Consider the following 20313-nt stretch of genomic DNA (forward strand, 5'->3'; position numbering starts at 1 on the left):
CAAAAGAGAAACATTATGACCACAATACCACATCCCAGTCATTCTGAGATTAACAGTACATGTTTTTATGTGGCATGCTTCTCATCTCCTTACCAGGGGATTTTGCTCATACACATGAACTCCCAGGTGGCAAGGTAGGTTGGACACAGGTAGTTGTTTAGCACAATATAAGTGGCTTCTGGATCGGCAATGAAGTTAAACTCTCCACAGATGGTAGTGTTGCCTCGTGCTGCAGACAGAAGAACACAGTGACCCAGGAGTGTTGCGTTTAATGATTGAAGAAATGTGGCAGGATGTCTCTTCTATTTTGTCTACATGCTGTCTAACTGGAACAACAAAGTTATTTTCTGAGTAACTATTGTGCCCTTTGCATTTCTACATTAAACATTTACTACACTACAGTCTGTGTATCAAACAGGTCGGAGTAAACAGACATCCGTAGGCCTTGAAAGCCTAACTAATAGGCAGGAGTACCTCAAGTCACCGGCAGACCTTGAGCACACGCAGCACATTTTTGCAAGGTGAAGGTCTGTAAATACATACACGCATACATATATATGTAGTTTTCCTCTAGCGAAAAGTTTTCTATCACAAACCTACCAGTGCTGACTTGAATAAAATAAATGTAAAGCAATGCTGTAATGCCCATATTCTTAAAGCGTTCAATATTTATTGATACTTTGTTTTAGAATGACATTACTGTGTGGTTGCTTTATTATTAAAATTCAATACACACATTGAACTTTGAGATGTATTACAATGCATAATCATTTTAACACTGCAGACGCAGGAGACCTTTTGATATACGATACACCTTCACTTTATGAAGGGTCAAGGAACAGGGATGATTTGCAGACACCCTTGAACAACTCAAACAGAATCTGGCCAGGCCTGAACATAGACTGATCACATCTCCCTCTGCTCTGTGCCAACACTGGAGAGCCAGATACTGTTTGAGGGAGGTTGTCTTAGTATTTCTGAACTCTGTGGCTTAAAACTAAACAGTGAGATACTACACAAGAACACAAGTAAATCTAACTGGAACAACATTCATAGTGGTTAGTGATAAGATTGTCTCATTCATTAAGCTTTTTTTTTTGTCTTGAGACACCAATTCAATGAAGAAGAAAAAAGAAAAGAAAAATACCACATTCTCTCTAATGTGTATCTGCTAAAAGAGTAAATACATTTCTAGGACAGATCCCCACCCCCCCATGCACAGGAAATAACAGTGTAAGTTATCCATGATGTACAGCCCTGAATACACTTGTCATATCTATACAGTGTGCGACTCTGTGGATCAATGCTAATTACAAACAGTTCTAGTACAAAACAGACTGAATAAAACAAACACTTGAGAACACTTTAGATCAGGGGCTGTAACTTAAATACATACATTCTTGATAAGAAAGGTATTATTAGGAGTGCTGTTAACCAGGTATTAATTGACAATCCACCAGTGGGTAAGTGCTTGTTGTTACAATGTACATTGTTCAATGCACAATTCTACACTAATAATAGATCGGTTTATACATAATTTAGCCTATATTTTCAAATACAAAACAGTGCTTTTAAATACAAACCAAATTCACCATATAAGGTTTCATTTGATTTATTCTCTTAATTTTATCATTCTTATCAATATTCACCAAGTTTGGTCACCAAATTCCAGAAAAATGGCTTCTTGGGAGAGCCCCTCATAAAGCACAGTTTTGGGGTTATAAAAATGATGCTGCATAGTGGCAGCACAAAGTCATACATAATTCAAGAACAAAAAATGTGATTGCTCCAAATAAAAAGTAACATGACAGTAATAACTTTGTGCATTTGCTCTGAAACAGATCATCCTTCTAAAATGTCCTGTTTTTCTGTATTTCAAAATAAAAGAGCAAGAGGATTTATATGGTACGTGGGCTTAATTGGGTCACATTAAGTAACATTTGCAACAAAAATATTGCAAATATTGCAATATTTCAATAATGATTACAAACTTTTCAGTTAAGAGATATTTCACATTATAAAAATGACTATTAGTTACATAATATCTGTTATAAATTATATTTGTATCTTTAATTTTGGATAGGGATTTTTTTTTTTAATTATTATTGTACCAGTGACAACAGATGTAATAAGATTTGGATATTTACCCAGTCGGGTCCAAAAGACTGGATTTACAGTACATAACATTTACTGTAGTTTTGACTACAGTCAAATTCACATCTCAAGTAAGTGTTTCAAGTGTCTGAAATCGTGCCGTTTATGCAGAGATTAATAAACTACACCTTTCTACAAAAGCAATATAGATAATGGTTACAGAACATCAGGTTATATAACCAAAATGCATGTAAAAGTAAACAGATTAATGGGGTGCAGCATCTCACTCCACTAATGTATCTTTAAAGCATTTCATTCTTAAATCACATTCTTTAACGCTTTAAAAACAACTCTGTATGCACAGTTGTTCTGATTACTTTCTGGTTCTTGGTAGTAGTTGAATGTTACACAAAGGAATAGGCTACTTTCTATACAATTGTATGTCGAAAATGATGCCCAGGGATTTAACTGTGCATTTGTTTAGATGGAAGCAATCAAAGACATGGTCAAGAGAGATTAAGACTCATGAGTATTAAAAACATAAATTGACCTGATGTCCTGTTTTAATGTCAGCGAGTGAGGCAGATCTGTGTTGGACCCAGTATTCTGTAACCGATTCGGTACCTTCATGGATTCCTGAGCCCCTGACAAACTGCGCAGGTGCAGACAGGGTCTAGCTGAAGAGCACACAATTTATGAATATAAATATGAATGATTAACGCAGTGGAGTAAATACTGCTAAAATTACTACTAAATTACGTTGTCCACAAAAGTAGACAATTCTATAATTTTAATGTATAAACTCTGTGCACAAATTATTTAATAGTGAGCATGAATTAAACTGTGGGGAGTCAATATAAATTGTATGCACGATTTAGAGAACCTATAGGTTACTTAGTTTAGATTTGGAAGTAACAGGCTATTGCTATTATTATTAATTTATTTGGCTATGTTTTCATCTAAAGCAACTTACTTTTGTAACCATTCATTCAGCTTAATACTTTTGTTATTTTCAAGGGAAATAACATTATAGTGTCAGTAAAAGAAATAAAATTGCAAAGTATTTGATATCTCCTCTATGCATTTAAGATAAATAAACTGTACCTATCTTAATGAATGTTTTCACATTATTGACAATTAATATTGGAATTTTCAGGCTCATGTATAAACAGGCAGAATGACAGAAATCACAAACATTTCAGAAAACTGTGACAAAAAATTATTGATGCAGATTAGATGGTCTCACAATTACTTGATCCATGAATGTTGCTGAAAAACTGTTTTGGATACCTTCTCATAGCAATCAGCGAAGTCATTTCAGAGCTGTCATCATCATACTTTTAAACTTCTCCAGGTCGCACTTCTTGATGATAAAGACTTTGTGCTCTTTTTGGAGGAGGCCCACTTTGTCGAGCACCATCATGCCTCGGGTCAGCCTCCCGGAGAGCTCCACACTGACCGGCCACTCCTCCAACTCTGTGATGACGGAGCTATCTATAGCGGCTGCCATGGCGTAGGAGTCGCAGGATATAAAGCCGTCTGCCCCCACCATCTCCTGGTGCTTGTACGTTTTAACCATCTCCATGCTGTACCTGAAGATCTTCTTCATGAACCTGGCCTTCTCAGAGTTTTGGTCCAGCCATGGTCCACAGAATTCCTGAAGAATAAATATTGATATGTATATATATGGAAGAATCAGGTCTTGTGAGGAGTTGCTCTCCCTTTTGCTCTTCACATCATTGTATGAGGAGATCAGACACTGTTGTTCTGTTAACACTCGGGACAGTAACATATTGTGACGCACCACAAGGACTGGTACAGAACAGCAGGTATATAAAGGTCACACGGGCTGCCCCCATTCACCAAACGTGAGATTACAAGCCTATGAAACAAGAAAAGAGAACTTGCGAAGCAAACCCCTCTTGGCAGTTCAGCTCAGGCGCACACATGCTTGACAGCTTGCGGTGCAGAAGACCAAGCAACTGACAATCAGTCCCAGCCACTGAACACTATAAAACAGACCCCTATTGCCACAGTGTGTGCAAAGTACCTGAAGGGAATCTCAGGGGGGGAGTTTTGGAGAAGAAGAGATAGAAATAGAGAACGAAAGATACATGGCCACCCTCTATCCTTTTGAGAACCCGATTCGGCACATTGACCAGGACAGGAGGATGGATCACGCTTATGACAATACGCCCCATGTTTATGACCTATGACCACAGCTTTGGATCTCAATTTTGATTTTATTACACAACCCTCCCTGTGTGAATGTGAGATGGGGGAAACCGCTTAGTGGACCCACAAGAGATAGAGCTAATTCTCCCCGTTTAGAGTCCTATGTCAGAAATAGGTTTATGAGTGTTTTCCCAGCCTTTCTCTAGAATTCTCCTCCTTTCACCCTGTATTCACTTGTTCCTTGAGGCACATCCACAACACCAGGTTATGTATCAATATTATTAAGTAATTTAAATGTAATATACTTTGTATATTTTACAATAATACTTTTAAGCCGAATTTGAATTCATTCTATAATCATGCGAGCCAAAAACGATAAGTATGAGGAAAAATAAAAAAAGTTAATTGCTTAATACCTCCTATAAAACTTTAAAGGTACTGAATCTTATTTTCCAATTCGGGCAAAATATTCTCACAGTATAGTAAATTACACTGATGGGCAATTTGCTCAAAGTTTGCCAACACTGGAAAATCACTATCACCTATTGCCATTTAAAGCAGGACCCCTTTGTGAGAGCATATTCACACTGTTATCCTAAATTATTCACACTGCAGACTCCTGAATGTACTCACAGATTGGAAATCCCCCAGACTGTTCAGTTGCACATTAACACAGCTCTGCAGTCCGGCTGCTTCCCAGTCATTCTGAGATGACGGACTGAACAGTCCATGGCATGCTTCTCATCTCCTTACCCAGGGGATCTTGCTCATACATGTAAACTCCCAGGTGGCAAGGTAGGTTGGACACAGGTAGTCGTTTAGCACAATGTAAGCAGCTTCTGGATCGGCAGTGAAGTTAAACTCTCCACAGACGGTAGTGTTGCCTCGTGCTGCAGACAGAAGAACACAGTGAAGAGACCTGCCAGACTGCTCAGACAATGCCATCGGCTGCTGCTCATCCAGCATGGAGCCCAACAGCAACAGATCTGTGGATCCCTGTAACTGCCCAGATAGAACCCCCTCCCCTGTTATGGGCTAAATATAAAATGTCTGAAATATATTAGGTCTTACTAGAGTTTGTATTATTATTAATATCATTATTTCTAATAAAAACAATAAAATGGCAAACAATGGCAAATAATTCAGAAACGTACACTCTGTGTTTCCTCCCATGATGTACAGTCCCTTCAGTTTCTGGGGAAAGCTGGGATCTATCTTCACAGCGAGAGCCAGGTTTGTCAAAGGGCCGGTAGCAACAAGAGTGACCTGCAATACAGCACTTTCATTTAACATGCGCCGCTGCCTGACACCCAGAGCACAGTCTGAATGAACGCGGCTCATAAGCAAGAAGCTCTCCCCATTCTCCTAGGCACAGAATTACCACTAAGATAGATTTTATTTAACCTCTGTAATGAACACAAACATAATTGTCATTGAAAAGACATTCTAACATGTTTTAATCAGTAGTTCAATATTACACTAATCTGTAACAGGATGGAATCTTAAAACATGGTTGACCAACATATCTGTAGTGTTCCCTTGTTCAGAGCCCCGAGCCACAGTCAGGTACTACAGGTACACCATTTTATCGCTAACAAGGTTTCTCTTTTCCTCGCAACGTATTCAGAGGGTGTGATCACCAGTGTAGCAAAAGTAGAATTGGCATTTCTCCAGAATTAATTCCCAACCAAAAAAGCTGTATTAGCTGTGTAGCTGGGCAGTCCACATGGCACTGGAGTGGTGCTGGGCTGCCCATACTGGAGAGGTGTAACTGTGTACTGATCACACCCTGCAGCAGCTCTGCTCACCTGGCCTTCATGCTCTGTGACGATCCGGATCATGGCCTGCACCGCCCCTTCCTTCTGGACGTGCTCAAGGCCCGGGGCCTCCGGATCAGGGGCGTCCCCCAGACCGTCCTCCCCATGGAAGTGACTGGCGTTTAGGGACTCGTTCAGGAGTGAACTGGAGGCACCTCTGAAAACTGGGATCTGCAACAATAGAATGAATGTAATACATGCATTGGTTTCTTAACAGGTAAAATATATATATATATATTAAAGGAAATTGTTAAATTAACTCTTATATGATAGAAGATTCTGGTTGGTGCTCCATACCGTAAAAGTGCTCCCACCCCCACCAAGACAAAACAAATGCATTTATTAATTCTATGCGTGTATGATCAAATTGCTTTCACTGTAAACATTTATGCAAGAAAACAACATTGGAAAAGCAAAAAGACTGAGCTTCATGATGGGGGGAACACAGCTGTGAAGGGAAAATAAATACAATTTGTAAAACTGGGTATTCAAACCCAATGTTCTTATCCTATTGCTGAATTTACAGTCTCATAAACATTATGAATGTTTGAACAAGCCTCTGCTGTAGTTAATGTAAAGTGTTACAAACTTCTATTTAATGTTTAGGTCTGTTTTACAGTAACTTGGAATAACACAAAGATAACTCAACTAAAGATTAAGTCAATGGGCATACAATTAGTATAAACAAAAACTGGCAATCAGGTGAGACTTTGTGACCAACAAGATTTGCATTCATGACTCCAGTTTGCAAAGCTCATTTCCACATTGTTTGTTTGTATTGCGACACATTTTCTTCTCTTATTTATTTCTTGCCAAATGTTATTCTGTAGTTTCTCCACACAGTTTCTCCATCCCGATACAATGCACATGGTAAATTGAATATTTCACACCACAGGGAAAAACTAATAATGCGTTTGTTTTTTTAAATTAGAAAAAGCTTGTTAATATGAAGACAATTAATCCCTTGTGTGCCCTTTGCATTTCTGATCCGTGGTTATTTGTATTGCTACACATTTTTGCTTAATTTATTATTTGTAGAAAAAAAGATGAATCACACACACATCTAAATATCTTTGAAGATGCTGGGTATTGAAAAAGATCATATAGAATAAAAAGAAAGAAATACCAGCACACTTACTACAGCTCCAAAAAAATATATATATTTATTTAACACAAACATTGTTTCGATCTACCAGGGATCTTCATCAGGACAGGATTTGATATGAAGATCTCTGGTAGATCGAAACGTTGTTTGTGCTAAAAACCTGGAAAGCATGAGCTACATAAATACTTTTTTTTTGGAGCTGTAGTAAGTGTGCGGGTATTTCTTTCTTTTTTTCTTTATTTACAATTATTTTTTTAAGAGTAACTCCTGTAAATCTAACTGGAACAACATTTTAAGAGTAATTATTGTGCCCTTTGCATTAAACATGTACTACGCTACAGTCTGTATCAAACAGGGGAGTAAACAGACATCCAAAGGCCTTGAAAGCCTCAGTGAAAGGCAGGGGTACCTCAAATCGCTGGCAGACCTTGAGCACACGCAGCACATTTTTGCACACGTTGTCAAGAGATGTGTTCCCACGTACACAGGTGATGCCCAGAATCTGCACATCAGGGTCAGCCAGGGCCAGCATTATGGCCTGGGCATCATCCACACCACAGTCCACATCAACTAGCAGCTTCTTCACCATCTTCTGCTCTGAACAACAAAAGAGAAAGAAAAATGAAACCATAGCAATGGTCATGGAAGAAGATTCAGTCTGGCTTTGTATTGAGCAGTCTTCAACCGCAGGGCAGTCCCCTACAACCCTAGTGTGAAGGGGGGGGTGTATATACATACATACATACATACATACATACAGATGGGTGACAAATTCAAGGAAAAACCTGAATAAATGAGTGGAGGAACATAAAGAATGAAAATGCCTCCAAACAGGTGTACTGCATGATATAATTAAGCAATTAACATCCTATCATGCTCTGTGGTATGTACAACAATGCTGAGCAGGCCCAGTTGACCGCGATTTTGGATCAAGATGGCAAGAGGAAAGGAAAGTGACTTTGAAAGAGGGGTCATTATTGGGGCACGAATGGCAGGAGTTTCAATCACAAAGACGCTCAACTGGCTAGTGTTTCAAGAGGAACGGTCTGCATTTGCATTTAGATCTATGGGAAAGACATCAGTAAATAGGGTTGGAAATTGTGGTCGAAAGTGCACATTCGATGACCGTGATGCTCGTGCATTACTGTGATATGTAAGGAAAAACAGAAGAGCAACTCTTTCCCAGGTGACTGAGAATGTCAATGCAGGACGTGATCAGACTGTCAGCAAGAACAGTCCGTCGAGAACTACACAGAGAGGGATATTATAGTAGGGCTGCAGTGCATAAACCCCTCATTACAAAGACAAATGCACATTAGAGAGTTCAGCGGTGCAAAAACCATAGGCACTGGTCTACAGAGATGTGGAAGAAAGTGATATGGTCAGATGAGTCATCCTTCACCATATTCTCTGCTTGACCCCTACAGTGAGGGGGTCCGGAGGCTGTGTTATGCTGTGGGGGTCATTCTCCTGGCATGGTTTGGGTTTACTTGTCCTCTTAAAGGGAAGGGTCACTGCAAATAATTTCAAAGTTGTTCTGAGTGATCACCTTTATCCTATAGTGAAACATTTCTATCCTGATGGGAGTGGTCTCTTCCAGGATGACAATGCCCCCATCCACAGGGCATGTGGGGTCACTGAATGGCTTGATGAGTATGAAAATTATGTGAATGTCACCAGATCTCAAGCCAATTGAACACCTATGGGAGATTTTGGACTGACGTGTTAGACAGCGCTCTCCACCACCATCATCAAACCCGAGATGAGGGAATATCTTTTGGAAGAATGGTGTACATCCCTCCAGTAGAGTCCAGAGACTCGTGGTGCCCAACACCTTACTGAGACACTTTGTTGGTTTTTCCTTTGTCACCTGTCTCTATGTAGTTTTCCTCTAGCGCAACAGAAGGAAAGGCAGACAACAATATCCACAAACACCTCAAAGTCAAAATAACAATAAGTACATAACATGTCATAATTTTAAAAGTTAAAATTAGTCAGTGCTTAATCAAATAACACTGGACAGCTGAGCCTGAACACAGAAGCATCATATATCTCATAGCTCTGTGCCAACCCTGGACAGCTGGACCCTGTTTGAGGGAGCTTGTCTTAGCATTCCTGTACTCTGTGGCTTAAATCTAGACTATACAAGAACAAACAAGTAAATCTCACTGGATCAACACTCATAGTGGTTAAGATGCACTTAATCTGGGTATTGTTACTAGAATTTAAACAATATCTCTAGTATTCATTAAGCAACAATTCTGTCTTGAGATCTTCAAGATACTGAATAAATATTCAATAATTTAAAGAAGAAAAAATAAAAGACTACAGTCGCTCTAATGTGCATCTGCTAAAAGACCAAATTAATTTCTAGGAAAGACCCCCCATGTCCAGGAAATAACAGTAACAGTTATGTGGTAAAAGTGAACTGACTATGGAGGGGAGTTCTTTCCACACCTGTGAAGCACAGCCCTGAATACACTTGTCATACTATATAGTGTGTGACTCCTGTGAATCAATGCTAATTCGTTTTTTTGTGTGTGTTTATGTTCAGTGCATAATTCTGCACTAATGGAACAGTTTACCTAAAATTTGCAACCACACAAATATAGATTACTCTATTTACATATTGTATACAAACTTTTCAATGAAATATAGTTTGCATCATAAAAAGACTAGGCTATTAGTTGCATAATCTCTTTTATAAACAATATTCTAATTTTTAGTTTTGGTGAGAGAAACTCTTTTAATCAGCTTGTATCACAAGCAAGCGCTTCGAGTGTCTAAATTGTGCCGTTTATGCAGCGATTTATGAACTACATCCTATTATCTATACCACGATCTATATAGATAATGGATAGAAAACTCCAGGTTATAACCAAAATGCATGTAGAGCAAACAGACTAAAGCAGTGAAACGCCTTTCTCCATTAATGTAACTTAATTTTAATAAATTAATAAAGCTTTAAAAACAACTCCGTATGCAGCGTTTTTCTGATTACTTTCTTCTTTTGGTGGCAGCTGACCTTTGCACGAAGGAATACGTTCTGTATCACAACTACAGTCGGAAATGCTGTCCAGGCATTTGGCTGCTGAATTGCGCATTTGTTCAGGTGGATTCAATAAAAGTCGCGGTCTAGAGAGATTATGCATCATGAGTATTAAAAACATAACTGACCTGATGTCCGGTTTTGACGTCAGCGAATGAGGCGGCTCTGTGCTGGACCCGGTGCAGCGCGACCAGCTCGGCACGATCGCGGACTCCTCCTGGATGGCGAGCCGGACTGCGCAGGTGCGGGCCGGGGGTTTGTAACAGCGCGGGGGAGATTGGGGGCAACGTTTGGATGCGGCAGTGAGGGTCAGAGACTGCGCCATAAGCCAAGTATCGTTTTCTGTTTTTAGTCGGTGTACAAATGTCTCTTTTTTATCAACTGTTCTCTGGCATTCTGTACTTTTTACCTGAATATATGTAGTAAAATTGGTCTCCTTGTGTCTTGGTTTAATCCTGTAGGCCGGATTTTACCGGGTATAAAAGGTGGTGGCAGTGAACTCAAAATAGTTAACACACGCACTGGGGGGCGTTACGATGTGCATGTATATTGCCTGGGAGTAAAAACAGCTACAATCACTACTAATTACATTGTCCACAAGAGTAGACCGTTCGTGAACAAATTATTTGACCGTGAGCATGAATTAATAAACCATGTGAAGCAAATATGTTACGTGCACGATTTAGAGAACCTGCAGGTAATTTGTTTAGAGGTGGGTGTGCTCTTGCTATTATTAATTTAGTTGATTGACTACCAAAGCAACTAACTTTTGTACCACTTTATATATTGTTATTTTCAAGGGAAACAACCTATTATAGTGTCCGAAATAAAACCGTTTTGCGTAATACTTGGTCTCTCATTCTCATTTATTTTCATGTGTTAGAAGACAGTACCCTGCACATATTGTGTAGAAAATAACACAACTATGTGTCATAGTACTATTAACACATGTTTTGTGTGGAATTTCTTCACATTACTTCTAAGAGTGTTTATTAAACCACCTGCCAAACAGATTTTAAAAATGCTATCAATCTTTTTCAAACTATTTCCATGCAAGTTATGGTTAGAGCACTTTTATACACAGCCACAGTTTTCCCAATCTGTTTTATACAGCTCTCCATCTGAATTAAAATTGAAATAAAAAACAACAACAGACGATGCACACCGACATGTTTCAAATTTCAAACATCGTCAGCTGTCACTTATAAAATATTTTAATTGTAGTTACTATTTTGATAATATATTTGATTCATGCACACATAATACAATTTTGTTATCCTGCACTGAAATGCTTTTCTAGTAAAATATTTGATTTCAACTAACTTAATGACTTATTTAATTTAACGAAAATCACAATTATTTTTCCTTAAATTCTAATTATATACCTTCATAAATTTCTACAGTATATAGCAGTTAAACATTCAAGCAGCAAAGACCCTTTCAATAGCCTACACAATATACACTCACCTAAAGGATTATTAGGAACACCATACTAATACTGTGTTTGACCACCTTTCGCCTTCAGAACTGCCTTAATTCTACGTGGCATTGATTCAACAAGGTGCTGAAAGCATTCTTTAGAAATGTTGGCCCATATTGATAGGATAGCATCTTGCAGTTGATGGAGATTTGTGGGATGCACATCCAGGGCACGAAGCTCCCGTTCCACCACATCCCAAAGATGCTCTATTGGGTTGAGATCTGGTGACTGTGGGGGCCAGTTTAGTACAGTGAACTCATTGTCATGTTCAAGAAACCAATTTGAAATGATTCGACCTTTGGGACATGGTGCATTATCCTGCTGGAAGTAGCCATCAGGGGATGGGTACATGGTGGTCATAAAGGGATGGACATGGTCAGAAACAATGCTCAGGTAGGCCGTGGCATGTAAACGATGCCCAATTGGCACTAAGGGGCCTAAAGTGTGCCAAGAAAACATCCCCCACACCATTACACCACCACCACCAGCCTGCACAGTGGTAACAAGGCATGATGGATCCATGTTCTCATTCTGTTTACGCCAAATTCTGACTCTACCATCTGAATGTCTCAACAGAAATCGAGACTCATCAGACCAGGCAACATTTTTCCAGTCTTCAACTGTCCAATTTTGGTGAGCTTGTGCAAATTGTAGCCTCTTTTTCCTATTTGTAGTGGAGATGAGTGGTACCCGGTGGGGTCTTCTGCTGTTGTAGCCCATCCGCCTCAAGGTTGTACGTGTTGTGGCTTCACAAATGCTTTGCTGCATACCTCGGTTGTAACGAGTGGTTATTTCAGTCAAAGTTGCTCTTCTATCAGCTTGAATCAGTCGGCCCATTCTCCTCTGACCTCTAGCATCAACAAGGCATTTTTCGCCCACAGGACTGCCGCATACTGGATGTTTTTCCCTTTTCACACCATTCTTTGTAAACCCTAGAAATGGTTGTGCGTGAAAATCCCAGTAACTGAGCAGATTGTGAAATACTCAGACCGGTCCGTCTGGCACCAACAACCATGCCACGCTCAAAATTGCTTAAATCACCTTTCTTTCCCATTCAGACATTCAGTTTGGAGTTCAGGAGATTGTCTTGACCAGGACCACACCCCTAAATGCATTGAAGCAACTGCCATGTGATTGGTTGGTTAGATAATTGCATTAATGAGAAATTGAACAGGTGTTCCTAATAATCCTTTAGGTGAGTGTATATATATATATATATATATATATATATTATATATATATATATATATATATATATATATATATATATACACTCTTACTTGAGAAACCCTTCCTCCATACAGCCGCTTCAGTTAACATGGAGGCTGATCCCAGGCTGTGTTCAAGTCTAGAGGCTTTCCCGCTTTCATCTGATTGGCTGATCACTTGATAACAATTTCTGATTCGTCGGCTAAGTTGTTTGTCAAAGAGTAGCACTATATATACATTTCATCGAATTTGGTATCCGCTGTATAGTTTTGTAAGGATCCAAGTGAACTCTAAAAATGATATACATACACATACAAATGATACACCGGTGCATACATGTACAATTGCATCCAGCGGAATTATTCACACCCTTCGTAGACTACAGGGTTACAAATGAACATCAATATTGCTGTCAGACATTCAGAATTGGATTCCGAATCCCAAATATATCTACTGCACTCACTGCAATTATTTTGAATGTTACTCCAGCTTTTTTTAAATATAGGAATATAATGATGATACTATTGACTGTAAGTAAACTTAGAAGTGGAGGTGCACTGTATAGAGGTCCTGTAGGTCCTGAAAGTTAATCTCGTATCACTAACAAGATCTAGGCCTACTTGTTAATATAGAACCCAAACATGCCAAATCACTTTTGACATTAGAAATGAGAAACCGTGTGCAAACAGAGAGCTTAACTGACATTAATGGTACATATTAGCCTGTATTGCACTGAGCCACAATAATGAGTTTTCATTGTAAACTGTTTGAGCTACAAAAAGGTTAAAAAGTGAAGTATGCACACTTAAGTTGTTTCTTAAAGCAATTGTCATGCACATGGTGCATTGGTCAGTTCATAGAAACTACAACTAAAGTAAATCTGGAAAAGTGTGCAAACTATAAACCCAATGTTAACACAGAAATAAGAGTGATTGCACATTGATGAAGAACATCATGCTTCCATTAGCTGAACATTGAGACATTACAGTTCAGACAATACTGTGTGTTTCCTGTACAGTGTCTACAGTGAACAGTGTCATTATATGTATTCAGCTTGATAATAGTTTAATACCAGGTCAATATGCTTTTCAATCAAACTAGCCTTGCGTACAGCACGAACCCATCTGATTGTAAAAATAGCATCTTGCGTTATAAACTGTTGCATATCCTTATTAAAGCTATACTCCAGAAGAGATATTCTCAAAAATAAAATAAAATAAATAAATCTTCAAAAATGTGCAGGTACCAGAGGGAAAGAACAACTTAAGAAGAGAAGTAATGGTTAACGAGAGGTCAAAAAACAACAAACAAACAAACAAAAAAACTACAGCTCATTTATTTGTCAAATAATTTCCAAGGGGTATAAATGTATTCAGACATAATCTGTACATTTTCAAATATTATATATAAAGTAGAATAATAATCTATTGTCCAGAATCTAAAAAAGCTCCAAGCTAATTGCATTTTTAGAACAATAATTTATACATTTTATATCTCTATAATATAGTCGTGCTGATCACATGCTTTTAATGTGGTGGTTTAAGGTAAAATCCATTTAAATTTATTAAATGAATAGATAAGTTGTTAATGTTCCATATGTTCCCAGGTTCTTTCTGCTTTTTTATGGTTTTTAAAGCCATACACTGATATTTACATTTTTGCTCTTTGTAGGGAAATCGAAGCAGTTCATATTTCAGGGAAAACTACCCGAGGTCAGTGCAGCACGCAGACATTTGAAGTTGGCCAAGGAATATACTTCAACACAGTTTTTCAATTTTTGCCAAACTTAAAAGCAAAAAAAAAAGATTTTGATATTCACTGCAGGAAGCATCTCAATTACGACTGTGTGTATGGAGAATAATCTTGTATGAAGAAGCATCTTTTTTATGGAATAGCACAGAAGGAAAACAGGGCTTTGTTAATGTGCAATGTAATCATGGATACATTTGTAAAAAGTGATTTTGAACAGCTAAACTTCAATCTTAAAAAACAAAAAACACAACATGCATTGTTTGGTTAATGTTGTTTGGCTCTTTTAATGGAAAAATTTGCTTTTTCTATGTCTTTACACATTCTAGTAATATCAGGATAGCGTGTGAATTACAACTTCTATACAGGGCACTAAAGTTGTTTAATTTCTATTTTTTGTCAGTCAGTGGTGTAAGTCATATCCAGGAAAGCAGATGTAAGTAGAAAAGTGGTGAACATAATGAATTTGATGTTTTATAGCTTTATTCATGCACATGTACGGTTAAGTAATACTTTAACAGTATTAGGTAAATGTGTTAATTTCTTCACAGTGTGAAACAGTTCATACAGAAGACAGTTATATTAATAACTGAACATCAGTCCATGTCCTGTGAAGTTTAGCTACATTTGTGGCCAATGCATTTTAAGGCATTAATTTATCTTAAAATAAATACAATACATTTAAATCAGATGAATAACTGCAGTAAATAAGAGACTGAAAAATATGAATTGTAGTCTATAGACTTTGTTTCAGGCTATTAAAACTGGATTGCCCAAAAATTGTTTCAGAAAATGTATGCAACCTGTACTTGACATCATATAGACCTTAAAATGTTTACAGAATTTACATGGTACTCAATACATATGCGTTTCAATAATGTTAAAGAAAAAAGCATTTCCACAAACATTTCTGGGGGAAAAAGTAATATTTAGAAACAACCATTTAGAGTGCAAGAATACAGTACAAAATTACTAATCAGGCATAACAAATTAGTTTCGAACTAACAGAAGTAAATAGGTAAAATATAGAGTTGGTTATTGAAATCTTGGGGGAGGAGCATCGATGTTTTGGGGGGATTGCCAGTGGGCAGGAGAGCAGAGTGTGTGAGCCAGTGGCTATCCGGATCAGTGACAGCATCGCCATAGACTCAGGGCAACAATTTCAATGGGAAGGTAGACTTAAATTGTAAGTTAGCCTGAGGGTGAGGAGTCTATCTTTTCAGGCTAAGGCTAAGTCCGTGTTAATTGTAATTAAGACAAAGTCAAAGACAAGTCAAATTGGAACTATTTACATAAAAAAATATATATTTAAATAAAGAGTGGCTGGCTGGCGATCGAGGTGCAGACTGTGCTGCAGGGGAAAGGTGACTCAGAGGAGTGCAGGAAGAAGGCCCACACCCAGCTGAGTGAAGCAACTCAAACACAGCAAGAGTGAGAGGCACGGTGCAGAGCTGGTGCACTTCTTTGCCAAACTGCAGGTGAGTGGGGGGGAGGGCTGCCTGAGGGGCGCTGTCTACGTGGGGCGTCTGGATGGCTGGTCTGTCCTGCCTCTCTCCCTCTCAGTCGCAGCTGGACACTATGAATGATGTGCTGGCAGACTTGGAGGGCAAGTCCAGAAAAGGCCACCAGAGACTGCTCTGCTGTGGAGTCGCAGCTGCAGGATGTCCAGGTACCATCACAACACAGCACTGTAAAACACACTGCCCATCTGTGTGTAAATGTGTGTGTGTACTCTGACACTGCTGGATCTGTACAAAATCCCCTCTTACAGGAGCTGTTGAATGAGTGTAAGGGGGGGCATGGTTACCCTCCAGGGGGGTGCTGGGATTGTAATGGGGGAACCTTAACTGCAGATGGTACTGAGGCACTCGATCTCATTCGCTCTCTCTCTCCTTAGGCTGGTTTGCTGCTCAGAGAAAAAGCTGAAGCAGATGGTTTGGCAGGAAATCAACCCGGGTATAAAAGCAGTGTAGTAGTGGAACAAATAGATACACTCCCTGAAATTTTATATATAAAACCTTACAGGCTTTTAAGGGAAGCAAACAGGACCAAGATGTTATATATGCATTCTGTGTAAGGTTAAACAACCTCCTACTGAATAAACACTATACAAAATAATGTAACGTATCAAATGTTCCCCAATCTGCTCCCACTGAGTTGCCCATTGTTTGGTTCCTGACCAAGTAACCAGACAGTAACGCAGTCCACCTTTCCACCCAAGCTAGACAAGTATTAAAAGTGTTAAACATTAGAAGCAGTAAACATTCCCTGCACTTCTATTTCTACCCGGTGGCTTGTACAGTCAAAGAGTTATTACTGGACATAACACCACCGAGAAGAAGAATAAAACCCCTGAATTTCAAAGCCAAAGTGTTAGTGCAAAATCAATCTGAGCCCGAGTGTAACTGCTGTTGTGCTTGGGAATTCTACAATATAAAAAAAACATTGTTATGCATTGTTCTTAGATTATTACCATGCATTTACATTATTCCAAAAATATATTCAATTTAAAATTGTAGATGCATATAATTAATCATTATTTAAAATAATTTGATAATTTATATGCAACAGAGAATCACAACCCACTACTGAATTACAAGAATGTAGTTGTAAATTATGTTACATATTTCCCATTTCTCATTGAATTTTCAAACTTAGTCTCTTATTTAAAGTGGATTCTTCAAGATACACATTATGTGACATAAAATACATACCGGAATAAAGGTGCAATTTAGATTGTGTATCATCTGTAAGTACATTGCATTCTTCCAGCTCCTTCAACAGACTCTGGTTAGTCCTTATTTAGCATTTCTCTCGTGCCTTAGACTTTTTAAAGTCTCTCTGCATATTTTGCTTAATGATCGATTCAGTTGGCAAACAGTAGTTATGGAACTAAAACAGAATTAACTTCCAAATTAGTACAATATTTAAATGGAATATCTGCTGAAATTCCATAATTTCTCAGGTTATTCTGCAAGTAGAAAAACAGAAACAGAAGTATTGACAAGTTGCCACAGACAGACACAGGACAGTACAGATGAGATGCAGCCATCTTGTTGTTCTCCTAGTTTAAGACCAGTCTTAGCATTGCTCATTTTGTTTTAACTTTGCCTTAATTGAAGTTTATCTTGTCTATAGTTTGCCTTAATTGAAGTAAATTCAGTACAGCTGCTGAGTTGGTGAAATTAAATAGGTTGAAAAAGGTGATTTAGTCAAGGACTATCAGGAATTCTGTTCCAGGTGGAGCCAGTTAGATGTGAATTAGTTAGCAGCTGTTGAGAAAGAGCTGCGCTGTTTCTCGGTCACAGAAAGTTAAGCAGTTGACTAGGGAACAGGAACCAAGAAATTGAAAACAAAATATATATATATATATTTTTTAAACATTCAAAATTTTGAAGCATGTAGCCATTACAGTGTCAGGTTTGCAGAATGATTGCCTTCCTGGATGAAGGCATCCAAGAAGATTTCATTTGTGAACGTTGTCAGCAAGTTCTGTGATTTTGATGATCCGTGCTGTATTACTGATATGGAAGAATTAGTCAATCAGCCCATGAGAGAGATGGTGTGCACGCCAAAACCTAGGAGAGTTGAGACCTTAGAGCAGGAAACCATACAGAACTGCTGGGTTACAGAAGGTCATAAGCACAGAAAAGGGTGTGCACAACCCTTGGAGACATCACAAGAGCTAGAAATGTCCAACAGGTTCCAACTGCTGGACTCCAAATTGCACAGTGACAGCTCAGAGGGTGATGGGAGGGCAGTTGAGCACCAGATCACCATGATGCCCACCTCCCCCCCACCAGAACAGGGAGGTAGTTATAGTGGGAGACTCGATTCTTAGAGGTGTAGATCACACAGTGTGTTCTAGTGATGAGGAGACCCGCATGGTCTCTTGCCTGCCTGGTGCTCAGGTTGCAGATCTCCCTAAACTACCAGACAGGCTGCAGGCCAAAACCAGGAGGAATCCACTGATCATGGCCCACATTGGAACCAATGACATAGGAAAAGGTAGGACAGAGGTTCTACAAGACACATTTAAAGAGTTAGGAATTAAACTAAAGAGCAGAACCTCCATGGTTTTCTCTGAAATACTTCCGGTACCACGTGCCAGGCCAGGGAGACTAGAAAGAGAGATTAGAAAGTTTAACATGTGGTTGAAATCTTGGTGTTGGGAAGAAGGTTTTATATTTATGGAGCATTGGTCTTTCTTCTGGGATAGATGGGACCTGTACAAACTGGACGGTCTACATCTAAACAGAAGGGGGCTGATGCATTGGGAGAGCGTATGTGCAGAGTAATTGAGAAACTTTTAAACTAGGGACCAGGGGGGCAGGGAGCTCTGACAATGGGAGATGTTCCACTAAGGAAAGAAAACAAAGGGAAACTGCTAGTAGGAAAGTCCTGTCATGTTTGTACCTCAATGCCAGGAGTATAAGGAACAAGATGTTAGACCTAGAAACCACAGTGCTGGCGTGTGACTATGATGTTGTAGGAGTGACAGAAACATGGCTTACAGAAAATGACGGCATGAATACAAGTTGAAAGGATACACACAGTTTAGGAGAGACAGGCAAAACCGAAGGGCTTTGTCAGGGAACCAACCAGAGAGAGTGTATGCATTGACTTGATATTTTCAAATTACCAAGATGTAGTCAGAGGGACACTAGTTAGAGAACCAATGGCAAACTGTGATCGTGAACATGGTTAGCTTTGAAGGCATACGTTAAAAAACAGGGACCAAGTCTAAAACAATGGTCTACAATTTTAGAAAAGCAAACCTTGAAGGTATGAGGCGGCACTTAGAAGAGTTAGACTGCAGCACACTTGATACAGATTCAGTTGAAAATGGATGGTTATATTTTAAGAATATACTACTTGAGGCCCAGGAGAAATTTGTTACAAAACTTTGCATTTTGAGGACCAAAAAACATTGGCCAAAATGGTTTAATAGAAGTATGAAAAAAATATCAAGAGAAAGAAAATGTTGTACAGCGCATACAAAAGGGACAGAGACTAAACAAAATAAAAAGAATATGTTGAACTGCAAACAGATCTTAAGAAAGGGATCAGGAAAGCAAAGCTGAAAAAAATATGTGGCAAATGTTCTAAATGAGTATTTCACAGACGTTTTTACAATAGAAAAATGGTTAACATGACACAGTCCAGTCAAACCCTAAGAGAGATTAGGATAAATGAGGAAGTACTAAAGGGAGTAGCAGATTTTTTTTTTTAAATGGCCAGATGGTATATTTCCTGGTTCTCATTGATGCCCACTCCAAGTGGATAGATGTTCATGCCATATCTTCTGCTACTTCTGAAGCACCCATAAACCAGCTGAGCTGAGGCATCAGTTACTGATGGGACGAAGACCACAATCTTGTCTGCATTTGCTGAGATCAGCAGTGGAAGGACAGGTAAGAGCTGCACAAGCTAGACAGAAGTGGCAACATTATCAGCCAACGTTCATATATTGACTGTAGGAGATGCTGTTTATGCACATCACATTGGAAGCTGTAGGCATTCAGGGTAATGTAAGTAGATGTCGATAAGAGGAGTTGCTTCTAACTGGAGTGAGGTTGTTAGTGGAGTTCCACAGGGATCAGTACTAGGGCCTTTGCTTTTTCTAATCTGTATT

General features: G+C 38.8%; 1 protein-coding gene across 3 annotated transcripts; it reads right to left on the bottom strand.

The window, feature by feature from the left end:
- Positions 1-654: 654 nt before the first annotated feature.
- Positions 655-10458, bottom strand: LOC136751314 (inosine-uridine preferring nucleoside hydrolase). Of its 3 annotated transcripts, none has more exons than XM_066706810.1 (6): positions 10369-10458; positions 7601-7788; positions 6078-6257; positions 5424-5535; positions 5023-5159; positions 655-3751 (listed from the first exon to the last, which is right to left on the bottom strand). In XM_066706810.1, the coding sequence occupies exons 2-6, from the start codon at positions 7778-7780 to the stop codon at positions 3407-3409; spliced, it is 954 nt and encodes a 317-aa protein (XP_066562907.1). In that variant the 5' UTR covers positions 7781-7788; positions 10369-10458; the 3' UTR covers positions 655-3406. The 3 variants fall into 3 exon arrangements, with proteins under 3 accessions (XP_066562907.1, XP_066562909.1, XP_066562906.1); XM_066706812.1 differs by having other exon boundaries at positions 7601-7783; positions 10369-10443; XM_066706809.1 differs by lacking the exon at positions 10369-10458 and adding an exon at positions 10217-10356.
- Positions 10459-20313: the final 9855 nt, after the last annotated feature.

The sequence above is a fragment of the Amia ocellicauda genome, chromosome 6 (genome assembly GCF_036373705.1).
Source record: "Amia ocellicauda isolate fAmiCal2 chromosome 6, fAmiCal2.hap1, whole genome shotgun sequence".
Classification (NCBI taxonomy): Eukaryota; Metazoa; Chordata; class Actinopteri; order Amiiformes; family Amiidae; genus Amia; species Amia ocellicauda.

Coding starts and splice junctions, on each gene's coding strand:
- LOC136751314 (XM_066706809.1), bottom strand. CDS start 10,346: ATGATGCATAATCTCTCTAGACCGCGACTTTTATTGAATCCACCTGAA. Junction 7,789..10,216: donor ACGTATTCCTTCGTGCAAAG/GTCAGCTGCCAC, acceptor TTTGTTGTTCAG/AGCAGAAGATGGTGAAGAAG. Junction 5,536..6,077: donor TCACAGAGCATGAAGGCCAG/GTGAGCAGAGCT, acceptor GCTGTATTGCAG/GTCACTCTTGTTGCTACCGG.